This window comes from Caloenas nicobarica, chromosome 32, assembly GCF_036013445.1.
Source record: "Caloenas nicobarica isolate bCalNic1 chromosome 32, bCalNic1.hap1, whole genome shotgun sequence".
Taxonomy (NCBI): domain Eukaryota; kingdom Metazoa; phylum Chordata; class Aves; order Columbiformes; family Columbidae; genus Caloenas; species Caloenas nicobarica.
The window spans coordinates 1-27,370 of NC_088276.1; the positions used below are offsets into that span (position 1 = coordinate 1).

Consider the following 27,370-nt stretch of genomic DNA (forward strand, 5'->3'; position numbering starts at 1 on the left):
ACTCCATAGACCCCCCACCCCACAAACCCCCCCCAGTCCCCCCCACCCCACAGACCCCCCCACCCCATAGACCCCCCCCAAACCCCCCCACCCCACAGACCCCCCACCCCATAGACCCCCCCACCCCATAGACCCCCCCCAAACCCCCCCACCCCACAGCCCCCCCACCCCACAGACCCCCCCACCCCACAAACCCCCCCCACCCCCCAGCCCCCCCCCAGCCCCCCCCGCCCCTACCGCTGCCCCCTCCAGGCCCATCCGCACACGAAATCTCCTTTATTGCTGCCGGGGAACGGGGGGCGGTTCGGGGGGCCCGGGGGGGGGGGGGTTCGGGGGGCCGGGGGGGCGGTTTGGGGTGCCCGGGGTGGGGGGGGGGTCAGGCGATGCCACACGTGTCCTCGGGGCCCATCGGCGCCGCCGCTGCTGCAGACCGCGCCGCAGACGAGCGTCCTCCTCCTCCGCCCTGCGGGGACAACAGGGGGTCGGGGGGCGCCCCAAAGCCCCCCCCCCCCCGGGGACCCCAAAGCCCCCGGCCGCACTCACTCCCGCAGCCGCCCGTCCAGGTCCCGCAGCAGCCGGTCCCGCTGCTCCACCAGCGACACCAGCTCCTCCAGCAGCCGCTGCTCCCGCTGCCGCTGGCCCGGGGGCTTCAGGCGCTCTGGGGGGGACCCCAAAGTCCGGGGGGGGGGGTGCCCGGAGTTCATGGGGGTCCCCAAATGCTGGTTGTACCCAGACCAGGGGTCCCTGTCCCGCTGTGCGTCCCCACGTCCCCGCCGTGTCGTCAGTATGTCCCCAAGTCCCTCTTGTCCCCCCATCTCTCCATGTCGGCCCAATGTCCCCGTGTCCCCCACAATGTCCCCATGTCCCTGTGTCCCCATGTCCCCCACAATGTCCCCATGTCCCCCACAATGTCCCCCCAATGTCCCTATGTCCCTGTGTTCCCATGTTCCCCCAATGTCCCCATGTCCCCCACAATGTCCCCCTGTCCCTCCCAATGTCCCCATGTCCCCGTGTCCCCCTGTCCCCGTAATGTCCCCATGTCCCCAATGTCTCCACGTCCCCCCAATGTCCCCATGTTCCCCCAATGTCCCCATGTCTCCAATGTCCCCCCAACGTCCCCATGTCCCCAATGTCTCCACGTCCCCACAATGTCCCCATGTTCCTCCAATGTCCCCCCAATGTCCCCAATGTCCCCAATGTCCCCATGTCCCCCCCCAATGTCCCCATGTTCCCCCAATGTCCCCATGTCCCCAATGTCTCCACGTCCCCCCAATGTCCCCATGTTCCCCCAATGTCCTCATGTCCCCAATGTCTCCCCCAATGTCCCCATGTCCCCAATGTCCCCATGTCCCCCCCAATGTCCCCATGTCCCCATGTTCCCCCAATGTCCCCATGTCCCCAATGTCCCCATGTCCCCAATGTCTCCACGTCCCCCCAATGTCCCCATGTCCCCAATGTCTCCACGTCCCCCCAATGTCCCCATGTCCCCAATGTCTCCACGTCCCCACAATGTCCCCATGTTCCTCCAATGTCCCCATGTCCCCAATGTCCCCCCCAATGTCTCCAATGTCCCCATGTCCCCTTGTCCCTCCTAATGTCCCCATGTCCCTGTGTCCCCATGTCCCCCCAATGTCCCCGTGTCCCCATGTCCCCCCAACATCCCCATGTCCCCAATGTCTCCACGTCCCCCCAATGTCCCCATGTCCCCAATGTCCTCATGTCCCCGCAATGTCCCCATGTCCCCCCAACGTCCCCATGTCCCCAGCGTCCCCATGTCCCCACCCTCTGTCTCCAGCATCCCCCGCAGCTCCCAGTTCAGCAGCTCGAAGCGCCGCTCCAGGTCCTGCTGCTCCGCCCTGGGGGGGACACGGGGGTGTCCCCAGGGCTGTGTCCCCAGGGCTGTGACCCCGCGGGTGTCCCCAGTGTCCCCAGTGTCCCCAGTCCCCTCACAGCAGCTGCAGCTGGTCCTGCTGTCTCAGCAGCTCGTTCTTGTGGTTCACCAGTTGCAGCCACTCCTGGAGCAGCTGCTCCTCACGGCGGGGGTCGGCGCCTGGGGGGACATTGGGGGGACATTGCGGGGACATGGGGACACCGGGGGACATGGGGACACCGAGGGACATGGGGACATGGGGACACCGGGTGACATGGGGACACGGCAGGGATATGGGGACATGGGGACACCGGGGGACATGGGGACACCAGGGGAGATGGGGACATGGGGACACAGGGGGACATGGGGACACGGCAGGGGATATGGGGACATGGGGACACCGGGTGACATGGGGACACGGGGGGACATGGGGACACGGGAGGGATATGGGGACATGGGGACACCGGGTGACATGGGGACACCGGGGGACATGGGGACACGGGGGGGATATGGGGACACCGGGGGACATGGGGACACCGGAGGACATGGGGCGATATGGGGACATGAGGGATGCAGGGACAGGGGGACACCAGGGACATGGGGACACAGGGGGGATATGGGGACACAGGGGGACATGGGGACACCGGGTGACATGGGGACACTGGGGGACATGGGGACACGGGGGGGATATGGGGACACTGGGTGACATGGGGACACCAGGGGACATGGGGACATGAGGGGACATGGGGACACAGGGGACATGGGGACACGGGAGGGATATGGGGACATGGGGACACCGGGTGACATGGGGACACCAGGGGACATGGGGACATGAGGGGACATGGGGACATGGGAGGGATATGGGGACATGGGGACACCGGGTGACATGGGGACACCAGGGGACATGGGGACATGAGGGGACATGGGGACATGGGAGGGATATGGGGACATGGGGACACCGGGTGACATGGGGACACCGGGGACATGGGGACACGGGGGGGATATGGGGACATGGGGACACCGGGGGACATGGGGAGACCAGGGGACATGGGGACACGGCGGGGATATGGGGACATGGGGACACCGGGTGACATGGGGACACCAGGGGACATGGGGACATGAGGGGACATGGGGACATGAGGGGACATGGGGCGATATGGGGACATGAGGGATGCAGGGACAGGGGGACACCAGGGACATGGGGACATGAGGGGGGACACCAGGACACGGGGGGGACACAGGTACTTGGGGGGACACGGGGACACCAGGGGACATGGGGGGATATGGGGACACGGGGGACACGCGGCGCACCCCCAGCCCGCGTCCCCCGTCCCCAGCAGTGTCCCGGGGGTGTCCCCATGTCCCTTGTCCCTTGTCCCTACCCGAGTCCCATGAGCTGCCGCAGGTCCCTCTCCAGGGTGACAGCGCGAGCGTCCACACGGCGCTGCTCCCGCTGCACGGCCACCAGCTGGGCCACCAGCCCCTGCCAATGTCCCCAAGGTCCCCAATGTCCCCCAGCCCCTGCTCCCGCTGCAGGGCCACCAGCTGGGCCACCAGCCCCTGCCAATGTCCCAAGGTCCCCAATGTCCCCCAGCCCCTGCTCCCGCTGCAGGGCCACCAGCTGGGCCACCAGCCCCTGCCAATGTCCCCAAGGTCCCCAATGTCCCCCAGCCCCTGCTCCCGCTGCAGGGCCACCAGCTGGGCCACCAGCCCCTGCCAATGTCCCCAAGGTCCCCAATGTCCCCCAGCCCCTGCTCCCGCTGCAGGGCCACCAGCTGGGCCACCAGCCCCTGCCAATGTCCCCAAGGTCCCCAATGTCCCCCAGCCCCTGCTCCCGCTGCAGGGCCACCAGCTGGGCCACCAGCCCCTGCCAATGTCCCCAAGGTCCCCAATGTCCCCCAGCCCCTGCTCCCGCTGCAGGGCCACCAGCTGGGCCACCAGCCCCTGCCAATGTCCCCAAGGTCCCCAATGTCCCCCAGCCCCTGCTCCCGCTGCAGGGCCACCAGCTGGGCCACCAGCCCCTGCCAATGTCCCCAAGGTCCCCAATGTCCCCCAGCCCCTGCTCCCGCTGCAGGGCCACCAGCTGGGCCACCAGCCCCTGCCAATGTCCCCAAGGTCCCCAATGTCCCCCAGCCCCTGCCACAGTGTCCCCAATGTCCCAAGTGTCCCCCAGCCCCTGCCACAGTGTCCCCAATGTCCCCAATGTCACACAGCCCCTGCTCCTGCTGCAGGGCCACCAGCCCCTGTCGCAGTGTCCCCAATGTCCCAAAGCCCCGTCACAGTGTCCCCAAGGTCCCCAATGTCCCACAGCCCCTGCCACAGTGTCCCCAATGTCCCAAGTGTCCCCCAGCCCCTGTCGCAGTGTCCCAATGTCCCCAACGTCACACAGCCCCTGTCACAGTGTCCTCAATGTCCCCAATGTCCCCCAGCCCCCGTCACAGTGTCCCCAATGTCCCACAGCCCCTGCCACAGTGTCCCCAACGTCACGCAGCCCCTGTCGCAGTGTCCCCAATGTCCCCGATGTCCCCACAACCCCTGGGCCACCAGCCCCTGTCCCACAGAGTCCCCAATGTCCCCAATGTCCCCAGGCACCCCCCATGTCCCCCCAACGTCCCCTCACCGGCGTCTCCTCCTCGGGGGGTTCAGGCTCTGCTGGGGGGTCCCCGCGGGGGGGCATCCCCGGCGGGGGGTCCCGGGGGGGGTCCCCATGGGTGGGTGTCCCCATTGGGGGGTCCCGGGGGGTGTCCCCGCAGGGGGGCGTCCCCGGCGGGGGGTCCCGGGGGGGGTCCCCATGGTGGGGTGTCCCCATTGGGGGGTCCCGGGGGGTGTCCCCGCGGGGGGGCGTCCCCGGCGGGTCCCCCCGTTTCTCCGAGCGCCGTTTCCGCCGCAGGTCGGGTCCCGCAGGCGGGGGGGGCGCGGGGGGGGGGCCCGGGCTGCGGGGGGGGGCGGCGCAGGCGGGGGGGGGGCAGCAGGACCCCCGGGGGGGGGCCCTCCGGCCTGGGGGGGGCTGGGGGGGTTTGGGGGGGGCCCGGAGCTGATCTGGGGGTCCGGGGGGGTCTGGGGGGATCCAGTGATTGTTTGGGGGGCTGGGGGGGTTTGGGGGGGTCTGCAGCCGATCTGGGGGTCCGGGGGGGTCTGGGGGGGTCCAGTGATGGTGTGGGGGTCCGGGGGGGTCTGGGGGGGCCCGGAGCTGATCTGGGGGTCCGGGGGGGTCTGGGGGGGTCCAGTGATGGTCTGGGGGTCCGGGGGGGTCTGGGGGGGCCCGGAGCTGATCTGGGGGTCCGGGGGGGTCTGGGGGGACCCGGAGCTGATCTGGGGGTCCGGGGGGGTTTGGGGGGGCCCGGAGCTGATCTGGGGTCCGGGGGGGTCTGGGGGGGCCCGGAGCTGATCTGGGGGTCCGGGGGGGTTTTGGGGGGGGCCCGGAGCTGATCTGGGGGTCCGGGGGGTCTGGGGGACCCGGAGCTGATCTGGGGGTCCGGGGGGGTTTGGGGGGGCCCGGAGCTGATCTGGGGGTCCGGGGGGGTCTGGGGGGGCCCGGAGCTGATCTGGGGGTCCGGGGGGGTCTGGGGGGGCCCGGAGCTGATCTGGGGGTCCGGGGGGGTTTGGGGGGGTACGGAGCTGATCTGGGGGTCCGGGGGGGTCTGGGGGGGTCCAGTGATGGTCTGGGGGTCCGGGGGGTCTGGGGGGGCCCGGAGCTGATCTGGGGGTCCGGGGGGGTCTGGGGGGGTCCGGAGCTGATCTGGGGGTCCGGGGGGGTCTGGGGGGGCCCAGAGCTGATCTGGGGGTCCGGGGGGGTCTGGGGGGGCCCGGAGCTGATCTGGGGGGTCCGGGGGGGTTTGGGGGGGTACGGAGCTGATCTGGGGGTCCGGGGGGGTCTGGGGGGGTCCAGTGATGGTCTGGGGGTCCGGGGGGGTCTGGGGGGGGCCGGAGCTGATCTGGGGGTCCGGGGGGGTCTGGGGGGGCCTGGAGCTGACTTGGGGGTCCGGGGGTGTCCAGGTGGGGCCGGGCCCGATCCGGGGGGCCCCGGGGGGGGCTGCAGCACCGCGCGCACCCCGCTCAAGTAGCTCAGCACCCCCAAACTGTCGGGGACCCCGGGAGCACCAGGTCACTGGGGTCCAGCAGCCGCGGGACCCCCAGGGCTGAGAGAGCGTCCAGGGCCTGGGGACACGGGGGACACGGGGTGACACGGGGACATGGGGGGGACACAGGGACATGGGGACACGGGGGTGACACAGGGACATGGGGGGTGACACAGGGACATGGGGACACGGGGACACGGGGTGACACGGGGACATGGCGGACACGGGGACATGGGGGTGACACAGGGACATGGGGGGGACACGGGGTGACACGGGGACATGGGGACACAGGGACATGGGGGTGGCACAGGACATGGGGGGTGACACAGGGACATGGGGAGGACATGGGGTGACACGGGGACATGGGGGACACAGGGACATGGGGAGGACATGGGGTGACACGGGGACATGGGGGACACAGGGGACACGGGGGACAAGGGGACATGGGGGTGGCACAGGGACATAGGGGGGACACGGGGTGACACGGGGACATGGGGGGTGACACGGGGACATGGGGACACAGGGTGACACAGGGACATGGGGGTGACACAGGGACATGGAGGTGACACAGGGGACATGGGGACACGGGGACATGGGGGTGACACAGGGACATGGGGACATGGGGGTGACACAGGGACATGGGGGGGACACGGGGACATGGGGACACGGGGACACGGGGTGACACAGGGACATGGGGACACAGGGACACGGGGTGACACGGGGACATGGCGGGGACACAGGACATGGGGACACGGGGACATGGGGGTGACACAGGGACATGGGGGGACACAGGGTGACACGGGGACATGGGGGGGACACAGGGACATGGGCCACGGGGACATGGGGGTGACACAGGGACATGGGGGGACACAGGGTGACACGGGGACATGGGGGACACGGGGACATGGGGGACACGGGGACATGGGGGACACAGGGACATGGGGTGACACAGGGACATGAGGACACGGGGACATGGGGGTGACACAGGGACATGGAGGTGACACAGGGACACGGGGACATGGGGGACACAGGGACACGGGGGTGACACAGGGACATGGGGACACGGGGACATGGGGACATGGGGGTGACGTGGGGACATGGGGGACACGGGGACATGGAGGTGACACAGGGACATGGAGGTGACACAGGGACATGGGGACACGGGGGTGATGTGGGGACATGGGGGGACACAGTGACATGGGGGGTGATCGGGGACATTGGGGGACATGGAGACACGGGGGGACATGGGGACATGGAGGACAGGGGGACATGGAGGGTGACATGGGGAGATGGGGGGACACGGGGACATGGAGACATGGGGGTGACGTGGGGACATGGGGGACACGGGGACATGGGGGGTGATCGGGACATTGGGGGACATGGAGACACGGGGGGACATGGGGACATGGAGGACAGGGGGACATGGAGGGTGACATGGGGAGATGGGGGGACACGGGGGACATGGGAGGGACGTGGGGATACGGGGACACAAGGGGACACGGGGGACATGGGGGGGGCCCTGGGGGGACACGGGGACATAGAGGGTGAAATGGGGACATGGGGGTGACATGGGACACGAGGGGACATGGGGACGGGGGGGCTCGGGGTCCCTGCCCCCCGGGGACCCCCCAAACTCACCCGTTGGGTGTTGCCCCAGATGTCCAGGGGGTCCAGGGACTCGTAGTCACTGTGGGACACAAGGGGGACGTGGCCACTTGGGGGGTCCCCCCATCTCATGTCCCCACGTGTCCCCCGCCATGACTCCGGGGCGTCCTCCGTGTCCCCAAACCACGTCCCCACATCCCGCCCTGTCCCCCCATGTCCCCATGTCCCCCCATATCCACATGTCCCCCCGTGTCCCCATATCCCCCCATGTCCCCGTGTCCCCATATCCCCCCATGTCCCCGTGTCCCCATGTTCCCCCATGTCCCCCCGTGTCCCCATGTCCCCCCATGTCCCCCATATCCACACGTCCCCCATGTCCCCATGTCCCCCCATGTCCCCCATGTCCCCATATCCCCCCATGTCCCCATGTCCCCCCATGTCCCCATGTCCCCCCGTGTCCCCCATGTCCCCATATCCCCCCATGTCCCCGTGTCCCCATGTTCCCCCATGTCCCCCCGTGTCCACATGTCCCCCGTGTCCCCATGTCCCCCCATGTCCCCCGTGTCCCCATATCCCCCCGTGTCCCCATGTCCCCCCATATCCACATGTCCCCCCATGTCCCCATATCCCCCCATGTCCCCGTGTCCCCATGTTCCCCCATGTCCCCCCGTGTCCACATGTCCCCTGTGTCCCCATGTCCCCCATGTTCCCATATCCCCCCATGTCCCCATGTCCCCCCATGTCCCGTGTCCCCCCGTGTCCCCATATCCCCCCGTGTCCCCATGTCCCCCCATGTCCCCATGTCCCCCATGTCCCCATATCCCCCCATGTCCCCGTGTCCCCCCATGTCCCCATGTCCCCCCGTGTCCCCATATCCCCCCGTGTCCCCATGTCCCCATATCCCCCCATGTCCCCATGTCCCCCCATGTCCCCATGTCCCCCCGTGTCCCCCATGTCCCCATATCCCCCCCATGTCCCCGTGTCCCCATGTTCCCCCATGTCCCCCCGTGTCCACATGTCCCCCGTGTCCCCATGTCCCCCCATGTCCCCCGTGTCCCCATATCCCCCCGTGTCCCCATGTCCCCCCATATCCACATGTCCCCCCATGTCCCCATATCCCCCCATGTCCCCGTGTCCCCATGTTCCCCCATGTCCCCCATGTTCCCATATCCCCCCATGTCCCCATGTCCCCCCACGTCCCTGTGTCCCCCCGTGTCCCCATATCCCCCCGTGTCCCCATATCCCCCCGTGTCCCCCATGTCCCCCCATGTCCCCATATCCCCCCGTGTCCCCATGTCCCCCCGTGTCCCCATATCCCCCCATGTCCCCATGTCCCCCCATGTCCCCATATCCCCCCGTGTCCCCCCGTGTCCCCATGTCCCTCACATCATGTGGGGACAGTGACGATGCACCAGTGCACACAGGGCCAGGCCGCTGCGCCAGGACGTGCTGAAGTTGGTGACGCGGACGCCCCGGTAGCCGCCGGTGGCCGCCTGGCACCAGGACAGCAGCTCCGCGGGGGCGGGCTGGGGCACGCCGCGGCCCCTCAGTGGCCCCAGGGGCCCCCACCCGTCCATGGGGTCCCCGAGCCCCCCATGGGGTCCCTGTCCCCCCCAGCCCATATGGGACCCCCCACCTGTCCATGGGGTCCTTGACCCCCCCATGGGGTCCCTGTCCCCCCCGAGCCCATATGGGACCCCCAACCCATCCCATGGGGTCCCTGTCCCCCCCCAGCCCATATGGGACCCCCAACCCATCCATGGGGCCCTTGACCCCCCCATGGGGTCCCTATCCCCCCCAGCCCATATGGGACCCCCAACCCATCCATGGGGTCCCTGTCCCCCCCCAGCCCATATGGGACCCCCCACCCATCCATGGGGTCCCTGACCCCCCCATGGGGTCCCTGTCCCCCCCCACAGCCCATATGGGACCCCCAACCCATCCATGGGGTCCCTGTCCCCCCCCCAGCCCATATGGGACCCCCAACCCATCCATGGGGTCCCTGTCCCCCCCCCAGCCCATATGGGACCCCCAACCCATCCATGGGGTCCCTGTCCCCCCCCCAGCCCATATGGGACCCACAACCCATCCATGGGGTCCCTGTCCCCCCCAGCCCATATGGGACCCCCAACTCATCCATGGGGCCCTTGACCCCCCCATGGGGTCCCTGAGCCCCCCATGGCCATACGGGACCCCCACCCGTCCATGGGGTCCATGTCCCCACCATGGGGTGCCTATTCCCCCCCAGCCCATCTGGGACCCCCCACCCGTCCATGGGGTCCCTGACCCCCCCCATGGGGTCCCTGTCCCCCCCCAGCCCATACGGGACCCCCCACCCCCCCACGGGGTCTCTGAGCCCCCCAGCCCATCGGATCCGCCCCTCACCGCGGGTCTCATGGGGGGGCTGTCGGGGTGTCCCCCAGGCCCGGGGGGGTCCCCGCTGCGCCGGGGGGGGCCGGGGGCGTCCCCCCCGTCCTCGTCCTCGGGGTCGCTCTCGAAGTCCCCGAGGTCGGCGACGTCCCCCGGGCGGCCCAGGCTGGCCAGGCTCTGCAGGTCCTGCTCGCTGCCAGGGACCGTGGCCACAGGGGCCCCAGGGTCCCCAAGTGTCCCCAGGGTCCCCAAGGTCCCCAGTGTCCCCAGGGTCCCCAATGTCCCCAGGGCGCCCCAGTGTCCCCAGGGGTCCCCAGTGTCCCCAATGTCCCCAGGGTCCCCAGTGGCCCCAAGGTCCCCAGGATCCCCAATGTCCCCAGGGTCCCCAAGTGTCCCCAAGGTCCCCAGTGTCCCCAGGATCCCCAATGTCCCCAGGATCCCCAATGTCCCCAGTGTCCCCAGGATCCCCAGTGTCCCCCAGAGTCGCCAGTGTCCCCAGGGGCCCCCAGTGTCCCCAGAGCGCCCCAATGTCCCCAGGGGTCTCCAGTGTCCCCAGGGCACCCCAACGTACCCCAACGTACCCCAGTGTCCCCCAGTGTCCCCAGGGTGCCCCAATGTCCCCAGGGGGCCCCAGTGTCCCTGGGGGTCTCCCAGGGTCCCCAGTGCCTCCCAGTGTCCCCAGGGGTCCCCCAGGGTCTCCAAGGGTCCCCAGTGTCCCCAATTGTCCCCAAGGATCACCATGGGTCCCCAGTGTCCCCCAGGGGTCCCCAAGTGTCCTCCAGTGTCCCCAGGTGGCCCCAACATACCCCAGTGTCCCCAGGGGGCCCCAACGTACCCCAGTGTCCCTCCAGGGTCCCCAAGGATCGCCATGGGTCCCCAAGTGTCCCCAGTGTCCCCCAGGGTCTCCAAGGGTCCCCCAGTGTCCCCAATTGTCCCCCAGTGTCCCCAAGGATCGCCATGGGTCCCCAGTGTCCCCAGGGTCCCCAGTGTCCCCCAGTGTCCCCAAGGATCGCCACGGGTCCCCAGTGTCCCCCAGGGTCCCCAGTGTCCCCCAGTGTCCCCAAGGATTGCCATGGGTCCCCAGTGTCCCCAATTGTCCCCCAGTGTCCCCAAGGATCGCCACGGGTCCCCAGTGTCCCCCAGGGGTCCCCAAGTGTCCCCCAGTGTCCCCAGTGTCCCCCAGGGGTCCCCAAGTGTCCCCTAGTGTCCCCAGGGCGCCCCAGTGTCCCCAGATGGCCCCCAGTGTCCCCAAGGATCGCCATGGGTCCCCAGTGTCCCCAGTGTCCCCCAGGGGTCCCCAAGTGTCCCCAGTGTCCCCAGGGCGCCCCAGTGTCCCCAGGTGTCTCCCAGTGTCCCCAAGGATCGCCATGGGTCCCCAGTGTCCCCAAGTGTCCCCCAGTGTCCCCAAGGATCTCCATGGGTCCCCAGTGTCCCCAGTGTCCCCCAGGGGTCCCCAAGTGTCCCCCAGTGTCCCCAGGGCGCCCCAGTGTCCCCAGGCGTCTCCCAGTGTCCCCAAGGATCTCCATGGGTCCCCAGTGTCCCCAGTGTCCCCCAGGGGTCCCCAAGTGTCCCCCAGTGTCCCCAGGGCACCCCAGTGTCCCCAAGGATCTCCACGGGTCCCCAAGTGTCCCCCAGTGTCCCCAAGGGTCCCCAAGTGTCCCCTAGTGTCCCCAGGGCACCCCAGTGTCCCCAGGTGTCTCCCAGTGTCCCCAAGGATCTCCACGGGTCCCCAAGTGTCCCCCAGTGTCCCCAGGGCGCCCCAGTGTCCCTTGCTGTCCCCGTGTCCCCCCGTGTCCCCGTGTCCCCCCGTGTCCCCGTGTCCCGCCGTGTCCCCCCGTGTCCCCGTGTCCTGCCATGTCCCCGTGTCCCCGTGTCCCCGAGCCCTACGTGGGGTGTCCCTCTCTCAGGACGTCCCTCCGCAGCCGCAGCCGCAGCTCCGCCGCCGCCACTCTGCGTGTGCGGGGCCGCAGGGCCAGGGCCAGCGGCAGCGCGGGGGGGGCCGCCCCGGGCCCCCCCGCCGGCCCCGCCAGCCGGCCCAGGTCCAGGGGGGCCCCCGCCACCACCCGGCGCCGCCCCCGCGACTCCTGGGGGGCACGGGGGGTCAGCGGCCTCCGGGGACCCCCCACGGCCCTGTCACCCTGGGGACCCCCCCATTCCCCATGACCTCGGGGACCCCCCCATGACCCCCCATTCCCCGGAGACCCCCCCATGATCCCCCATTCCCCATGACCTCAGGGACCCCCCATGACCCCCCATTCCCTGGGGACCCCCCCAAGACCCCGGGGACCCCCCCATGATCCCCCATTCCCCTGGGACCCCCCCATTCCCCATGACCTCGGGGACCCCCCCACGACCCCCCATTCCCCGGGGACCCCCCCATGATCCCCCATTCCCCTGGGACCCCCCCATTCCCCATGACCTCGGGGACCCCCCCATGACCCCCCATTACCCGGGGACCCCCCCATGATCCCCCATCCCCCATGACCTCAGGGACCCCCCATGACCCCCCATTCCCCAGTGACCCCCCCATAATGCCCCATTCCCCAGGGACCCCCCATTCCCCGGGGACCCCCCCATAATGCCCCATTCCCCAGGGACCCCCCATTCCACGGGGACCCCCCCATGATCCCCCATGACCTCAGGGACCCCCCCATTCCCCATGACCTCGGGGACCCCCCCATGACCCCAGGGACCTGCCCAAGACCCCCCCTCAACTCCCTGGGGACCCCCCCCCGGGACCCCCATGCCCCTGGGACCCCCGGACCCCCCATTTCCCCTGGGAACCCCCCCAGAGTCCCCCATTCCCCAGGGGACCCCCCCCTCGAGGACCCCCCCAAAATCCCCACGGGACCCCCCCATGACCCCTGTGACCCTGGGGATCCCCCATTTCCCCGGAGGACCCCGGCGTCCGGGCGCCCCCCCCTCACATTTTCAATGAGGACGTTCCACTGTTTGTCATCGTAGGTGGTGGCGTGGGGGTCCTGGGGGCGGGGGGGGACACGACACAATTGGGGACCCCCCCGGGATGGGGTGACACCATTGGGGACCCTGGGGGGGGTGACACACAATGGGGACCCTGGCGGGGGGACACAATTGGGGACCCTGGGGGGGGGACACAATTGGGGACCCTGGGGGGGGGACACACAATAGGGACCCTGAGGTGACACAATTGGGGACCCTGGTGGGGGGTGACACCATTGGGGACCCCCAGAATGGGGGTGACACACAATGGGGACCCTGGTGGGGGGGGTGACACACAATGGGGACCCTGGGGGGGGACACAATGGGGACCTTGGTGGGGGGACACAATGGGGACCCTGGGAGGGGGTGACACACAATTGGGGACCCTGGGGGGGGGTGACACCATTGGGGACCCCCAGAATGGGGGTGACACAATGGGGACCCCCCCGGGATGGGGTGACACCATTGGGGACCCTGGTGGGGGGGGTGACACAACTGGGGACCCTGGGGGGGGACACAATGGGGACCTTGGCGGGGTGACACACAATGGGGACCCTGGGGGGGTGACACAATGGGGACCCTGGTGGGGGGTGACACAATTGGGGACCCTGGGGGGGGGTGACACAATTGGGGACCCTGGGGGGGGGACAAAATTGGGGACCCTGGGGGGGGGACAATGGGGACCCTGGGGGGACACAGATGGCACGCCGGGGTCCGGGGGACACGCACCCGGTACAGGGTGACAACGACCTCGATGCTCTCGGGGACCACCCAGACGACCATCCCCCGATACGGGTTCTCGATGCCGGGCTGCCAGCTGTGGGGCTGCCCCCCAGCCCTGAGCCCCCAGACCCCCAGGGACCCCCCCAGGATCCCCCTGAGCCCCCAGACCCGCAGGGAGCCCCAGGGACCCCCCTGAGCCCCCAGACCCGCAGGGAGCCCCAGGGAGCCCCAGGGACCCCCCCAGGATCCCCCAGACCCGCACGGACCCACAGGGACCCCCCTGAGCCCCCAGACCCGCACGGACCCGCACGGACCCCCAGGGACCCCCAGGGACCCCCCCAGGACCCCCCTGAGCCCCCAGACCCGCAGGGAGCCGCAGGGAGCCGCAGGGACCCCCCTGAGCCCCCAGACCCACAGGGACCCCCCCAGGACCCCCCTGAGCCCCCAGACCCACAGGGACCCACAGGGACCCGCAGGGACCCCCCCAGGATCCCCCTGAGCCCCCAGACCCACAGGGACCCCCCCAGGACCCGCCTGAGCCCCCAGACTCGCAGGGACCCCCAGGGACCCCCCCGAGCCCCCAGACCCGCACGGACCCCCAGGGACCCACAGGGACCCCCCTGAGCCCCCAGACCCACAGGGACCCCAGACCCACACAGACCCATGCAGACCCCTGAGCCCCCAGCCCCACAGGGACCCCCCCAGGGACCCCCTGCGCCCCCAGCCCCCCCCGGCCCCCCAGCCCCACAGGGACCCCCAGGGACCCCCCTGCGCCCCCAGCCCCCCGGCGCCCCCCGGCCCCCCAGCCCCCACCTTGGAGCTGACCCTCCTCCCGCGCCGGCTCCAGACCACGGTCAGTTTGTCCGGCTGCCTGGGGGGCGGGGGGGTCAGGAGCGGGGGGGGAGGCCCAACGGGACCCCCAGCCCCACGGGACCCCCCAGCCCCACAGGGTCTCCCAGCCCTATGGGACCCCCAGCCCCACGGGACGCCCCCAGCCCCATGAGACGCCCCCAGCCCTATAGAACCCCCAGCCCTATAGAACCCCCAGCCCTTTGGGTCCCCCCAGCCCCATGAGACCTCCCGGCCCCACAGGCTCTCCCAGCCCTATGGGACCCCCAGACCCACGGGACCCCCCCAGCCCCATGAGACCCCCCCAGCCCCACAGGCTCTCCCAGCCCTATGGGACCCCCAGCCCCACAAGACCCCCCCAGCCCTATAGAACCCCCAGCCCTATGGGACCTCCCCAGCCCTATAGAACCCCCAGCCCTATGGGACCCCCAGCCCCACGGGCCCCCCCAGCCCTATAGAACCCCCAGCCCTATGGGACCCCCCCAGCCCTATAGAACCCCCCCAGCCCCACGGGCCCCCCCAGCCCTATAGAACCCCCAGCCCTATGGGACCCCCCCAGCCCTATAGAACCCCCCCAGCCCCACGGGCCCTCCCAGCCCTATAGAACCCCCAGCCCTATAGAACCCCCCAGCCCCACGGGACCCCACAGGACCCCCCCCAGCCCCATGAGACCCCCCCAGCCCCACGGGCCCTCCCAGCCCTATAGAAGCCCCAGCCCTATAGAAGCCCCAGCCCTATAGGACCCCACAGGACCCCCCCAGCCCTATAGAAGCCCCCCCAGCCCTATGGGCCCCCCCCAGCCCCACGGGACCCCCCCAGCCCTATGGGACCCCCCAGCCCTGTGGGACCCCCCCCAGCCCTATAGAATAGAACCCCCCCAGCCCTATAGAACCCCCCAGCCCCCCCATTTGGCCCCAGAGCCGCCCCACGGGTGCCCCCCCCCCCCATATGAGTCACCCCACGTTGCTCAAGCGCCGCCGGGCCCGGGGGGGTCGGCGCTAAATTTGGGGCCGGGGGGGGAAACCGGACACCGCGGGGGGGGGTGGAGGGGGGGGCGGCGCGGGGGGGTCACAGGACGGGCCCCCCCCCCGGGTCTATTTTTAGTCACCGTTTCCCACCCCGGTCCCATTTATGGGCATTTTGAACCCAAAACGAAAGCGGCGGGAGGAGCGGGGGGGGGGGGGGGGGGCCGGGGGGGGGGTCCTGGGGGTCCCGGATGTTCCGGGTTCGGGGGTTCTGGGATGGTCGGGGGGAATTTGGGGGGGGGGTTCTGGGGGGGGTCCCTGAGGGGTTTGGGGGTCCCGGGGGGGGGTCCCGAGGGACACGGGGGGGGGGGGGGTCCCGGATATTCTGGAGTTTTGGGGGTTCCGGGGGAATCGTGGGGGGGCCGCTGGGGTCTGGGGGTCCCGGGGGGGTCTGGGGGTCCCGGGGGGGGTCACTCACCAGCTCGCCCCCCCCTCCAGCAGCAGCTCCTCGAACGTCACCACGAAGCGAACCTTGGCCGCCCGTTTCCCCGCCCGTTGCAGCCGCTTCCACACCGACCCCATGGCCCCCCCCCGGGCCCCCCCCGGGCCCCCCCCCCCGCCCCCGACCCGGGTCCGGCACAACCCGCGGGGACCCCCCCCCCTCCCGGAGCAGCCGGATCGGGCCCAGGATCGGGCCCCGCCCGAGCAGGAAACGGGACCGAGCGGGAGGAGCTTCCCCCCCCCCGCCCCCCCCGCCCCGGGCCATATATGTGCCCCCCCCGCCCCCAGTCCATACGTGCCCCCCCCAGCCCTATATCGCCCCCCCCGCCCCGATAACCAGCAGGGGGCGGGTGCGTCTCGGGGTGGCCCCGGATGTTTTGGGGGGGGGGGGGGCGGGGGGGGGCAGGGGCAGTTGGGGCTTCCCGGGTGGTTTGGGGGTACCCGGGTGTTTTTGGGGTGCTGGAGCCGACACCCCCCCCCCCCCAGCGACCCAGGAGTTTGGGAGGGGACCCGGGAGTGCGGGGGGGCGGACCCAGGAGTCCGGGAGGGGACCCAGGAGTTCGGGGGGGGACCCAGGAGTCCGGGAGGGCGGACCCAGGAGTTCGGGGGGACCCAGGAGTCCGGGAGGGCGGACCCAGGAGTTCGGGAGGGGGGGGGGGACCCAGGAGTCCGGGGGGGCGGACCCAGGAGTCCGGACCCAGGAGTTCGGGGGGACCCAGGAGTTCGGGGGGACCCAGGAGTTCGGGGGGGGGAGGGGGACCCAGGAGTCCGGGAGGGCGGACCCAGGAGTCCGGGGGGACCCAGGAGTCCGGGAGGGGACCCAGGAGTCCGGGAGGGGACCCAACCTCCCCCCCCGCCCCCCCAATGACCAGCAGGAGACGGGCGTGTTTTGGGGGGGTCTCCCCGTTTATGGTCAGGTTGGTGACACTGGGGACACCAGTGACGGGCTGGGGACACAGGTGACGTCACCGGTGGCGTCACCGCCCCCCCGGGGCCGCCGCCATCTCCACGTCCGGGGGGGTCCCCGGGGGGGTCCCCGGTTTCTTTCCATCTCTTCGCACCTCCGGGCCTTGGGGGGGGGGGCAATACACGCGGGGTCAGAGGTCAAAGGTCAGAGGTGTGTGCCCCCCCCCGCCCCCCCCGGTGCTCACCGGTTCGAGCCGCCGCCCGCAGCCGCTTCAGGAGCTTCCGCCGCCGCTTCCCCCACAGCGGGGGGGGGGGGTCCGGGGGGAGGGACCTGTGACCGGAGACCCCCCCGGGCCCCCCCTCAGCGCCGGGGGCGGCGGGAGGGGGCGCGGGGGGGGGGTCACACACGCACTTACCGGCGCTTCTGCTGCCGCCCCCCCCGCGCCAGGACGCGCCGCCGCTTGAACAGCTTCTTCTTCAGCTCCTGGGGGGCAACGGCCGTTAGCGGGACCCCCCCCGGGGGCTGCGGGACCCCCAGACCCCCCCGCCCCCCCCCAACTCACCGTCCGGGGCCGGTTGATTTTCCCGCCGATCCCCATCGCGCCCACTACGTGCTCGCCCCGACCCGCTTCCGGGTTAACGGATTTCCGCGCCGCCCCCCTGCGCGAGTGCGATTGGTCCGCTGCGGAGCGGCGCTGCCTCTGATTGGCGGCCCCTCCGAGGCTCCGCCCACCGCGCCCGGGGAGCTGAGGGCGGGCCGCGAGGCTCCGCCCATCGGAGGCGGTGCCCCGCCCTCCGCGGCTGCCATTGGCCCGGCGCGGCGCGATGCGGGCTCTAATTGGCCGGCGCAGGCCCCGCCCACCGCGCTGGGTTTAAAAGGCGCTGCGCGGCGCCGCACCGGCTCTTTCCGTGCGAGGTAAAACCGCGGGCGGGCGGGGTGGGGCGGGCGCTCCTCCCGTTCTTGGCGGGTCCCGGCGGCTCCGTGCCCGGGCCCGGTGTGTGCGGAGGTAAAGCAGCGACCGGCGCAAAGTCTTCGGTGCCGGCGGCCGCGTCCGCCGGTCCTACCCTCAGGTGCCGGGACACGGCGCTTCCCGGGGCCTCCGCGGGGCCGGGGCCGCCGCTCAACGCCGCCTTTTCCTCCCGCAGGAAGCGCCGGGGGACGGGGGCGCCGCCCGAGAGCAGCGGGGGACACGCCGCGGGGGACACGGAGCCGCGTTGGGGATCAATAAAGTTGATTTTAAGCCTCGGGGCGGTCCCGTGTCCCGGTTCGTTATCGGCGCGGGGGTTCACGCGTGGCCGCGCCCGCTCGATACCGGCGCCGGGGGGGGCAACAGCGGCCTGGGGGGCGCCGGCCCCCCGTTACCGGGGAGTGAACAGCGGCCTGGGGGGCGCCGGGACCCCCGTTACCGGCCCCGGGGACACAACAGCGGCCTGGGGGGCGCCCGGACCCCCGTTACCGGGGACACAACAGCGGCCTGGGGGGCGCCAGGCCCCCCGTTACAGGCCTGGGGGGCGCCGGGACCCGCATTACCGGGCGCTCAACGGCGGCCTCGGGGGCGCCGGGACCCGTTACCGGCCCCGGGAACTCAACAGCGGCCTTGGGGACGCCGGGCCCCCCGTTACCGGCCCCGGGGCCCCCGCGGCGGGGGCGGGTCCTCCGAGCCGCCCGTCTCTATGGTATCTCGAGCGCAGAGCGGCGCCGGAAGCGGCGGCGCGGAGGCGGCATGGAGGCGGCGCGGCGCTGGGCGCGGGCGCTGGCCCGGGGCGCGGTGCCGGTGGCCGTCGGGGTCGTGCTGTGGGCGGCCGTGGGGGCGGGCGAGCAGCAGCGGCAGGAGACGCTCAAGGTAGGGGCGGGACGAGGGACGGAGCAAGGCGCGGGGCGCGGCTCTGACCCGTCCCGTGGCCCCGCCAGGCGCTGCCGGAGGTGAGTCCCGAGCTCCTGGCCGAGCGGCGGCGGCACAACCGGCTCATCCTGGAGGCGCTGAGGGAGGCGGCGCAGACCGACGAGAACGTGGCGCGCCGCGCGGTGCCCTGGCGGAAGTGACGCGGGCGCCGCTTCCCGGGGGGTGCCGCTTCCCGGGGGGTGCCGCCGCCGCCGCCGCCATGTCCCGGGCGGGCGCGGAGCCGCCGCGGCGGCCGCTGTTCGGCGGGTGCTGGAGCTGCCGCGTGCTGAGCGGCGCGGGGCTGCTCGGGGCCGCGCTCTGGATCTACCGGGGCCCGCGGCGCAGCATGAAGCGGGGGGTCCCGCCCAGCATGGCGGCCATCGCGCAGATCACGCTGGCCGTCGGTGAGGGGCGGGGCCGGGGGCGCCATGGCGACGGGGGGCGGGGCCAGGGGGCTAGGGCGACGGGGGGCGGGGCCACGGGCGCCATGGCGACGGGGGGCGGGGCCACGGGTGCCATGGCGACGGGGGCGGGGCCAGGGGGGCTAGGGCAACGGGGGGCGGGGCCACGGGCGCCATGGCGACGGCGGGCGGGGCCAGGGGTGCGATGGCAACGGGGGCGGGGCCAGGGGGGCTATGGCGACGGGGGGCGGGGCCAGGGGGGCTATGGCAACGGGGGGCGGGGCCAAGGGGGCTATGGAAACCGGGAGGGGCGGGGCCAGGGGGCTATGGCGACGGGGGGCGGGGCCAGGGGGCTATGGCAATGGGGGGCGGGGCCAGGGGGCTATGGCAACGGGGGCGGGGCCAGAGGGCTATGGCGACGGGGGGCGGGGCCAGGGGGGCTATGGCAACGGGGGGCGGGGCCACGGGCGCCATGGCGACGGGGGGCGGGGCCAGGGGGCTAGGGCAACAGGGGGCGGGGCCAGGGGGCTATGGCGACGGGGGGCGGGGCCAGGGGTGCGATGGCGACGGGGGGCGGGGCCAGGGGTGCTATGGAAACCGGGAGGGGCGGGGCCAGGGGGGCTATGGCGACGGGGGGCGGGGCCAGGGGCGCCATGGCGACGGGGGGCGGGGCCAGGGGGGCTATGGAAACGGGGGGGCGGGGCCGGGAGGGGTCCCTCTGGTGGGGGGGGGCGGGGCCAGCGCCATGTGACCGGGAGGGGGCGTGTCCTGTGGGCACTATGGAAACGGGGCGGGGCCGGGGGTCACCATGGCAACGGGCAGAGGGCGGGGCCAAGACCCCCCCCCCAAGGCAGCGAGGGGGCGGGGCCGGGGGTCACCATGGCAACGGGGGGGGGGGGGGTGTGACAGTGACCCCGCGTGTCCCCCCAGGCGTGGGGGCCTGGGGCGTCGTGATCCTGGTGGACCCGGTGGGGAAGCAGCTGCGCAAGGAGCCCTGAGGGGGGGACACGCCACCCCCCCCCGGTCACCATGGACCCCCCCGTGTCACCGGGACCCCCGGGGGTGACACTGGGGGGGGGGGGGGGGTGACCGAATAAAGCAGCTTTGGCCGCAGTCCCTGTGGTTTTATTTTATAATAAACCGTTCATGTGTGGCCGGGGGGGGGTCCCGGGGGTCACCCCCCATCGGCAGCGGCACTTCCGGGTTTGGTCACGTGTGGGGGGGTGGCCCCTCCCCCCGCAAAGGCCACACCCACTGATGGGGGAGGGGCGGTTGTGTCCCCCCCCGCCCCCCCCCGGGGCCGGGAATGTGGGGGAGGGGCGGGATCGGGCCCCGGGGGGGTCAGGAGCTGGAGCACAGGAGGCGGCGCCGGGGGGAGGGGCCGGGGGGAGGGGCGTGGCCATCCGGGGGGAGGGGCGGGGCCGGCGAGGGGGAGGGGCCCCCCCCTTCCTCTTCCGCTTCCTCTTCCGCTTCCTCTTCCTCCTTCTCTTCCTGTTCCTCTTCCTCCTCCCGGGGGGTTTCAGCCTCTGCGGGGGGGGGGGAGGGGAGATGTGGGCACCCCCCTCCCCCCCCCCGCTGCCCCTCCCCCCCCTCTCCGGGGGGGGAAATTTGGGGGTTTTTGGGGGCGGCCCCTCCCCCACCTGCGCTCGGCTCTGTCGCTCCCACAACTTCCGGTTCCTCCTGGGTGGGGGCGGGGCCTGCGGGGGGGAGGGGCGTCACTCGGAGCCCCTCCACCCCAGCCCCTCCCCCCCCCAGCCCCCCTCCCTTCATTCCCCTCCCCCACCCCCTCCTCGCCCCTCCCCCACCTTCCTCCTCCTTCGGCTCCTCCCCCCTCTGGGCGGTTCCGGCCCCGTCGCGGCGTCCGGCCTGGGGGGGGGGAGGGGCGGGGGTGAGCGAGGCCCCTCCCCCACTCTGCCCCTCCCCCTCCTGTGGGCGGGGCTGGGCTGGGGGAGGGGCGGGGTCTGACCGGGGGGGGCGGGGTCTGAGGTGTGGGCGGGGTTTGTGGGGGCGGGGTTTGTGTTGTGGGCGGGGTTTGATTGGTGGGCGGGGTTGTGGGAGGAGTTCGTGTTGTGGGCGGGGTTTGCGGGCTGGGTCTGTGTTGTGGGCGGGGTCTGGTTTGTGGGCAGGGGCTGTGGGCGGGGTTTGGGTTGTGGGCGGGGTTTGGGTTGTGGGTGGGGCTGTGGGCGGGGCTTGGGTTGTGGGCGGGGCTTGGGTTGTGGGCGGGGCTTGGGTTGTGGGCGGGGTTTGGGTTGTGGGTGGGGTTTGGGTTGTGGGCGGGGTTTGGGTTGTGGGCGGGGCTGTGGGTGGGGTTTGGTTTGTGGGCGGGGCTGTGGGCGGGGCTTGGGTTGTGGGCGGGGCTTGGGTTGTGGGCGGGGCTTAGTTTGTGGGTGGGGTTTGGGTTGTGGGCGGGGTTTGGGTTGTGGGCGGGGCTGTGGGCGGGGCTTGGGTTGTGGGCGGGGCTTGGGTTGTGGGCGGGGCCTGTGCCGTGGGCGGGGTTTTGTTAGTGGGTGGGGTCTGTTGTTTGGGGGCGGGGTTTGAGCTGTGGGCGGGGGTGTGGGTGGGGCTTGGGTTGTGGGTGGCTTTTTTGGGCGGGGTCTGTTCAGGGGCGGGGCCTGGTTTGTGGGCGGGGCCTGTGCTGTGGGCGGGGGGTTGTTAGTGGGCAGGGGTTTGTTAGTGGGCGGGGTCTGTTGTTTGGGGGCGGGGCTTGGGCCGTGGGCGTGTCTCACCGGCGGGCGTGTCCCGGTGGCGGCGCGGCGCCCCCTGCAGGCCCAGCGCAGGTAGCCCAGCAGCAGCACCAGGCTCAGGAGGGCGAAGTTTCCGGCCACGCCCAGAACGGCCGAGGTCAACGGGAAGTGGAACAGCAGGTACCTGGGGGGCGGCGCCGGGGGGCAATCTATGGGGCAGCCCCCTTACCTGAGCCGGTGAAGTGACCTATGGGGCAGAGCTATGGGGGAATCTATGGGGCAGCCCCCTTACCTGAGCCGGTGAAGTGAGCTATGGGGGAATCTATGGGGCAGCCCCCTTACCTGAGCCGGTGAAGTGACCTATGGGGCAATCTATGGGTCAGCCCCCTTACCTGAGCCAGTAAAGTGACCTATGGGGCAATCTATGGGGCAGCCCCCTTACCTGAGCCAGTGAAGTGACCTATGGGGCAGCGCTATGGGGGAATCTATGGGGCAGCCCCCTTACCTGAGCCGGTGAAGTGACCTATGGGGCAATCTATGGGGCAATCTATGGGGCAGCCCCCTTACCTGAGCCGGTGAAGTGACCTATGGGGCAGAGCTATGGGGCAATCTATGGGGCAGCCCCCTTACCTGAGCCGGTGAAGTGAGCTATGGGGGAATCTATGGGGCAGCCCCCTTACCTGAGCCGGTGAAGTGACCTATGGGGCAATCTATGGGTCAGCCCCCTTACCTGAGCCAGTAAAGTGACCTATGGGGCAATCTATGGGGCAGCCCCCTTACCTGAGCCAGTGAAGTGACCTATGGGGCAGCGCTATGGGGGAATCTATGGGGCAGCCCCCTTACCTGAGCCGGTGAAGTGACCTATGGGGCAATCTATGGGGCAATCTATGGGGCAGCCCCCTTACCTGAGCCGGTGAAGTGACCTATGGGGCAGAGCTATGGGGGAATCTATGGGGCAGCCCCCTTACCTGAGCCGGTGAAGTGACCTATGGGGCAGCGCTATGGGGGAATCTATGGGGCAGCCCCCTTACCTGAGCCGGTGAAGTGACCTATGGGGCAGAGCTATGGGGGAATCTATGGGGCAGCCCCCTTACCTGAGCCGGTAAAGTGACCTATGGGGCAGTCTATGGGTCAGGGGGTGTGTGTCAGGATTATGGGGTGCATCTATGGGTCAGCCCTCACCTGATGCCACTGGTCTATGGGTCAGGCTATGGGTCAATGTGTGGGTCACACACCTGATGCCGCTGAGCCCGGCTATGGGTCAGGCTGTGGGTCAGGCTATGGGTCAATGTGTGGGTCGCGCACCTGATGCCGCTGAGCCTGGCTATGGGTCAGGCTGTGGGTCAGGCTGTGCGTCAGTGTGTGGGTCAATGTGTGGGTCACGCACCTGATGCCGCTGAGCCGTGCGTGCAGCCGCAGCCGCGCCCCATAGATCTGCAGCCGTTTGCTCTGGATCTGCAGCTGCAGCCGCTCGGTGGGGACGTACTGCGGGAAACGGGGGGTCAGGGACACCCCGAAACCCACAGCGACCCACAGACCACCCAAAACACCCCCTGCTGACCCACAGAAACCCCCCAGGGACCCACAGATCCCCCAGAACCCCCCAGGGTCCCCAAGACCCCCCCAAATCTCCCCCAAATCCCCCAAGATTCCCCCAGGGACCCCTCAGAACCCCCCGAACCCTCCAAATGCCCCCAAACCCCCAAATGCCCCCAAACCCCCAAATGCCCCCAAACGCCCCAAATCCTCCCAACGCCCCCCAAATCCGCACCGGGTCCTCGGTGTATTTGTCGAACAGCTCGACCTCCAGCGTCTGTTTCTGCTCCACGAACCCCCCCAGGAGCAGCCCCGAGAAAACCAGCGTGTGCAGCGCCCGGAGCAGCCGCGAGCGGTAATGGAGCATGGCCTGGGGCAAAAAAACGGGGAAAATGGGGAAAACGGCCCAAAACCAGGGCGAAACGGCCCCGGAAATGGGGGAAACGGCCCCAGAAATGGGGAGAACGGCCCGAAAAATGGGGAGAACGGCCCCAAAACGGGGGGAAACGGCCCCAGAAATGGGGAGAATGGCCCGAAAAGTGGGGGAAATGGCCCGAAAAATGGGGGAAATGGCCCCCAAAATGGGGAGAACGGCCCAAAAAATGGATGAAAAGGCGCGAAAAATGCGGAAAGCAGTCCCAAAAATGGGGGAAATAGCCCCAAAAATGGGGGAAATGGTGCAAAAAATGGGGGAAAGGCCCAAAAATGGGGGAAAAGACGCAAAAAATGGGGAAAACAGTCCCGAAAATGGGGGAAACAGTCCCAAAAATGTGGAGGAAAACACCCCAAACCAGTTAAAACTGGGGAGGAAACAGCCAAAAACCAGTAAAAATCTGGGGAAAACACCCAGGAAACGGTTAAAATGGGGGGGAAAGACACCAAAAAAGGGTCAAATCGGGGGGGGGAACCCCCCAAAGTGCTTAAACCAGAAAGAAACACCCGAAAAACGGTGAGAATGGGGAGGGAACAGCCCAAAATGGGTGAGACGGGGGAGAGCGCGACGCCGCCCCCCAAGTGTGGGGCACTGACCGCTCGCTGCGCCGTCGCTATGGGGCGGCCGGCGGGGCCGAACGTGGAACCGCTGACCAGGAACATCCCGAGCGCACGATTGGCCGGAGACTCCGGCAGCTCCAGCTCCAGCGACACCCGGTACGGCTGCCCTAGCCGCAGCACCTGCGGGACATGTGGGGCTGACCCATAGATCTGTGGGGCAGGACCCCTGACACAGCCCCATAGAGCTGGGAGACGTCGGGCCCCCCAAATCCAGCCCCAGCAACACCCTTACGGGGTTAATGGGGGTAGACCTTGCCACCCTCCATCCCATAGGGCTTAATGGGGATAGACCTTGCCACCCTCCATCCCATAGGGCTTAATGGGGGTAGACCTTACCACCCTCCATCCCATAGGGCTTAATGGGGATACACCTTGCCGCCCTCCCATAGGGCTTAATGGGGTAGACCTTGCCGCCCTCCATCCCATAGGGATAGACCTTGCCACCCTCCATCCCATAGGGCTTAATGGGGTGGACCTTGCCGTCCCCAGCCTGTTTTTTCAGGGAAAATCCCCATTTTCACCCAGTACAGCTGCCCCAGCTGCAGCAACTGCGGGACATGTGGGGCTGACCCATAGATCTGTGGGGCAGGATCCCCTAATATAGCCCCATAGATCTATGGGACCCCCCCCAAACCCCACCCCATAGATCTATGGGGTGTCACCCCCCCAAACACAACTCCTGCCCCATAGATCTGGGGGGCAGAACTCCCCCGAAACCCAGCCCCATAGATCTATAGGACCCCCCAAACCCAGGTCCTGCCCCACAGATCTATGGGGCGCCCCCCATATCCCCCCAGGTCCATGGGACTCCCCAGCCCCCCAGATCTATGGGGACCCCCCCCAAGCCCCACAGATTCAAGGGCCCCCCTCTCCCCAGCCCCACAGATCCATGGGGTGCCCCCCAACTGACCTTGTCCCTGCTGCCCCCCAGGGAGACGTTGGCGCTGGGGAAGGAGCAAAGTTCTGGCCCAGGGGGGTCACAGTCCGTCCTGGGGGAAAATGGGGTGAAACGGGGGGAAAACGGGCAAAAATGGGGGTGCAGCCCACCCACACCCTGCCCCACATCTGCCCCACGAGTGACCCATAAGTGACCCACACAGGACCCATCTACCCCAGTCCAGCCCCATAGATCTGGGGGGGCTCCTGGTATCACCCCCCAGCCCCACAGGTCTACCCCATCTTCAGCCCTACAGATCTATGGGGCAGCCGGCCTGGAGGACTCACAATCCATCCTGGGGGGGGAGGTGCCCAAAAATGGGGGAAAAGGGCCCAAGCCGGGGAGGCAGCCGCTGCGCCCCCTGCCCCACATCCTGCTCCACAAGTGACCCACCAGAAGGCAAAATCCCATGTCCCCAGGTCCAGCCCCACAGATCTATGGGGCACCTATTCCACACCCCCAGCCTCAGCCCCACAGATCTATGGGGCAGCCGGTGAAGCTCCTGCAGGACTCCCGCCCCCCACCCCACCCCACATCCCTCCCCACACCCCGCCCCCCATCCTGCCCCACACCCCGCCCCACACCGTTCCCCCCATCCCTCCCCCTCCCGCCCCCCGGGCCCCACCGGAAGGCGAAGTGCACGGGCCGCTCCAGGGCCAGCGCGGGCACGAAGGAGAAGTAGAAGGAGCCGTAGAGGAAAAGCGCGGCCCAGAGCAGCAGCAGCAGCGCCGAGGCCGCCAGCGCCGCCCGCAGCAGCGCCCGCCGGGCCCGCAGCGCCGCCCCCCGCAGCCCCGGCCCGGCCCACGCGGGACACGGAGCCGGCGGAGCCGCGGGCATGGCCGGACGGACACACGGACGGCGCGGGCGCGGACACCCATGGGCTGCGGGGAGGGGCGGGGTCAGGGGGGGTGGGGCCGGGGGTGGGCGGGGCCAGGACGTGGGCGGGGCCGGGGTGGGCGGGGTCAGGGCATGGGCGGGAGCCCCATAGGCTGCAAGAAGGGGCGGGGTCGGGGGGGGGGGGGGGGCGGGGCCGGGGGGGGCGTGGTCAGGGCGTGGGCGGGGTCAGGGCATGGGCGGGAGCCCCATAGGCTGCAAGAAGGGGTGGGGTCGGGGGGGCGGGGCCGGGGTGTGGGCGGGGTCAGGGTGTGGGCGGGGTCAGAGAGTGACCGGGAGCCCCCATAGGCTGCGATGGGAGAGGGGCGGGGTCAGGATGTGGGCGGGGTCGGGGTGTGGGCGGGGTCAGGGAGCGACCAGGAGCCCAATAGGCTGAAAGAAGGGGCGGGGTGAGGGGTGGGCGGGGCCTGCGTGGGCGGGGTCTGGGGAGGGACCAGCGGCCCCATAGGCGGCAATGGGAGAGGGGCGGGGCCTGGGAGGGGCGGGGTCAGGTGGGGTGGGGTCGGGGCGGGGTCTGGGGTGGGCGGGGCCTGGGGAGTGACCGGGAACCCCATAGGCTGCAATGGGAGAGGGGCGGGGTCTGTGGTGGGCGGGGCCGAGTGGGGCTGGGGGAGTGGGCGGGGTCAGGGCGGGGGTGGGCGTGGCCAAGCCCCATAGATGGGATCAGGGGACGGCACGGCCAGATCCGGCCCCACAGATCGATGGGGCACCAATTCTACACCCCCCCAAGCTCAGCCCCATAGATTTGGCCTCACCAGCCCCCCGCCCCGCCCGCCCCACAGATCTATAGGGCACAGATTCCACAGCTCCAGATCTGGCCCCAGGGATCTGTGGGGCTCCCGGTTTCCTTCCTCCCCCCCCCCCCCGCCAGCCCCACAACTCTACGGGCCCCCCCCACTCCCACCCCCCGCCCCACCGATCTGTGGGTCCCGGGTTTGGGGCCTTTACCGGCAGCCGGAGCCGCTCGCGTTCCCTCCGCCCAAGCCCCGCCCCTTCCGGTTGTGGCCCCGCCCACTGCGGGTGCTGCGAGCCGGGCGGGCTCCGCCCCCTCGTCTCCACGGCAACGGGCGGGGCGGGCGGAACCATGTTGGGCGGGGGGGGCGCTATAGGGAATGGGGGACCCTATAGGGAATGGGGGGGTTTAAGGCGTCCT

General features: G+C 70.5%; 5 protein-coding genes and 1 non-coding gene across 6 annotated transcripts; 3 read left to right on the forward strand and 3 right to left on the reverse strand.

Annotated features, from left to right (window-relative positions):
- Window positions 1-257: 257 nt before the first annotated feature.
- Window positions 258-16,093, reverse strand: LOC136000259 (EH domain-binding protein 1-like protein 1). Its single transcript, XM_065654038.1, is given in 16 exon segments — window positions 258-463; window positions 544-658; window positions 1,783-1,856; window positions 1,951-2,050; window positions 3,253-3,430; window positions 4,868-5,161; window positions 5,256-5,965; window positions 5,968-6,028; window positions 7,588-7,636; window positions 8,941-9,080; window positions 9,940-10,117; window positions 11,812-12,008; window positions 12,852-12,905; window positions 13,615-13,710; window positions 14,422-14,479; window positions 15,901-16,093. Coding segments are annotated over 16 exon segments (2,595 nt in total). The 5' UTR covers window positions 16,005-16,093; the 3' UTR covers window positions 258-276.
- A 714-nt stretch (window positions 16,094-16,807) lies between these two features.
- C32H11orf98 (chromosome 32 C11orf98 homolog) lies at window positions 16,808-17,499 on the reverse strand. Its single transcript, XM_065654108.1, has 4 exons — window positions 17,393-17,499; window positions 17,246-17,313; window positions 17,075-17,160; window positions 16,808-16,992 (listed from the first exon to the last, which is right to left on the reverse strand). Exons 1-4 carry the CDS (start codon window positions 17,426-17,428, stop codon window positions 16,901-16,903), a joined length of 282 nt encoding a protein of 93 aa, XP_065510180.1. The 5' UTR covers window positions 17,429-17,499; the 3' UTR covers window positions 16,808-16,900.
- Window positions 17,500-17,780: 281 nt separating this feature from the next.
- LOC136000395 (small nucleolar RNA SNORA57) lies at window positions 17,781-17,914 on the forward strand. Its single transcript, XR_010607728.1, has one exon. It is a non-coding gene; the product is annotated as a small nucleolar RNA SNORA57 (small nucleolar RNA).
- A 635-nt stretch (window positions 17,915-18,549) lies between these two features.
- Window positions 18,550-18,873, forward strand: LOC136000332 (ubiquinol-cytochrome-c reductase complex assembly factor 3). Its single transcript, XM_065654111.1, has 2 exons — window positions 18,550-18,673; window positions 18,742-18,873. The coding sequence occupies exons 1-2, from the start codon at window positions 18,554-18,556 to the stop codon at window positions 18,871-18,873; spliced, it is 252 nt and encodes an 83-aa protein (XP_065510183.1). The 5' UTR covers window positions 18,550-18,553.
- DMAC1 (distal membrane arm assembly component 1) lies at window positions 18,844-20,214 on the forward strand. Its single transcript, XM_065654110.1, has 2 exons — window positions 18,844-19,116; window positions 20,044-20,214. Exons 1-2 carry the CDS (start codon window positions 18,933-18,935, stop codon window positions 20,109-20,111), a joined length of 252 nt encoding a protein of 83 aa, XP_065510182.1. The 5' UTR covers window positions 18,844-18,932; the 3' UTR covers window positions 20,112-20,214.
- Window positions 20,215-20,222: 8 nt separating this feature from the next.
- Window positions 20,223-27,205, reverse strand: BSCL2 (BSCL2 lipid droplet biogenesis associated, seipin). The gene is made up of 10 exons (XM_065654107.1): window positions 27,166-27,205; window positions 25,949-26,204; window positions 25,297-25,375; window positions 24,363-24,506; window positions 23,569-23,703; window positions 23,185-23,282; window positions 21,840-21,981; window positions 20,919-20,979; window positions 20,754-20,810; window positions 20,223-20,639 (listed from the first exon to the last, which is right to left on the reverse strand). Exons 2-10 carry the CDS (start codon window positions 26,158-26,160, stop codon window positions 20,455-20,457), a joined length of 1,113 nt encoding a protein of 370 aa, XP_065510179.1. The 5' UTR covers window positions 26,161-26,204; window positions 27,166-27,205; the 3' UTR covers window positions 20,223-20,454.
- Between the last annotated feature and the right edge of the window lie 165 nt (window positions 27,206-27,370).

Bases quoted from the DNA above. Each gene is read 5' to 3' on its own strand.
- C32H11orf98 (XM_065654108.1), bottom strand. From the start codon at position 17,428: ATGGGGATCGGCGGGAAAATCAACCGGCCCCGGACG. The intron at 17,314-17,392 runs GTGAGTTGGGGG...GTTGCCCCCCAG, and splicing joins AAATCAACCGGCCCCGGACG to GAGCTGAAGAAGAAGCTGTT. The intron at 17,161-17,245 runs GTAAGTGCGTGT...CTCCGGTCACAG, and splicing joins GGGCGGCAGCAGAAGCGCCG to GTCCCTCCCCCCGGACCCCC.
- BSCL2 (XM_065654107.1), bottom strand. From the start codon at position 26,160: ATGCCCGCGGCTCCGCCGGCTCCGTGTCCCGCGTGGGCCGGGCCGGGG. The intron at 20,980-21,839 runs GTGAGACACGCC...CCCCCCCCCCAG, and splicing joins CCACCGGGACACGCCCGCCG to GCCGGACGCCGCGACGGGGC. The intron at 20,640-20,753 runs GTGGGGGAGGGG...CCCCCCCCGCAG, and splicing joins AGCGACAGAGCCGAGCGCAG to AGGCTGAAACCCCCCGGGAG.
- DMAC1 (XM_065654110.1), top strand. From the start codon at position 18,933: ATGTCCCGGGCGGGCGCGGAGCCGCCGCGGCGGCCGCTGTTCGGCGGG. The intron at 19,117-20,043 runs GTGAGGGGCGGG...GTGTCCCCCCAG, and splicing joins GCAGATCACGCTGGCCGTCG to GCGTGGGGGCCTGGGGCGTC.
- LOC136000332 (XM_065654111.1), top strand. From the start codon at position 18,554: ATGGAGGCGGCGCGGCGCTGGGCGCGGGCGCTGGCCCGGGGCGCGGTG. The intron at 18,674-18,741 runs GTAGGGGCGGGA...TGGCCCCGCCAG, and splicing joins AGCGGCAGGAGACGCTCAAG to GCGCTGCCGGAGGTGAGTCC.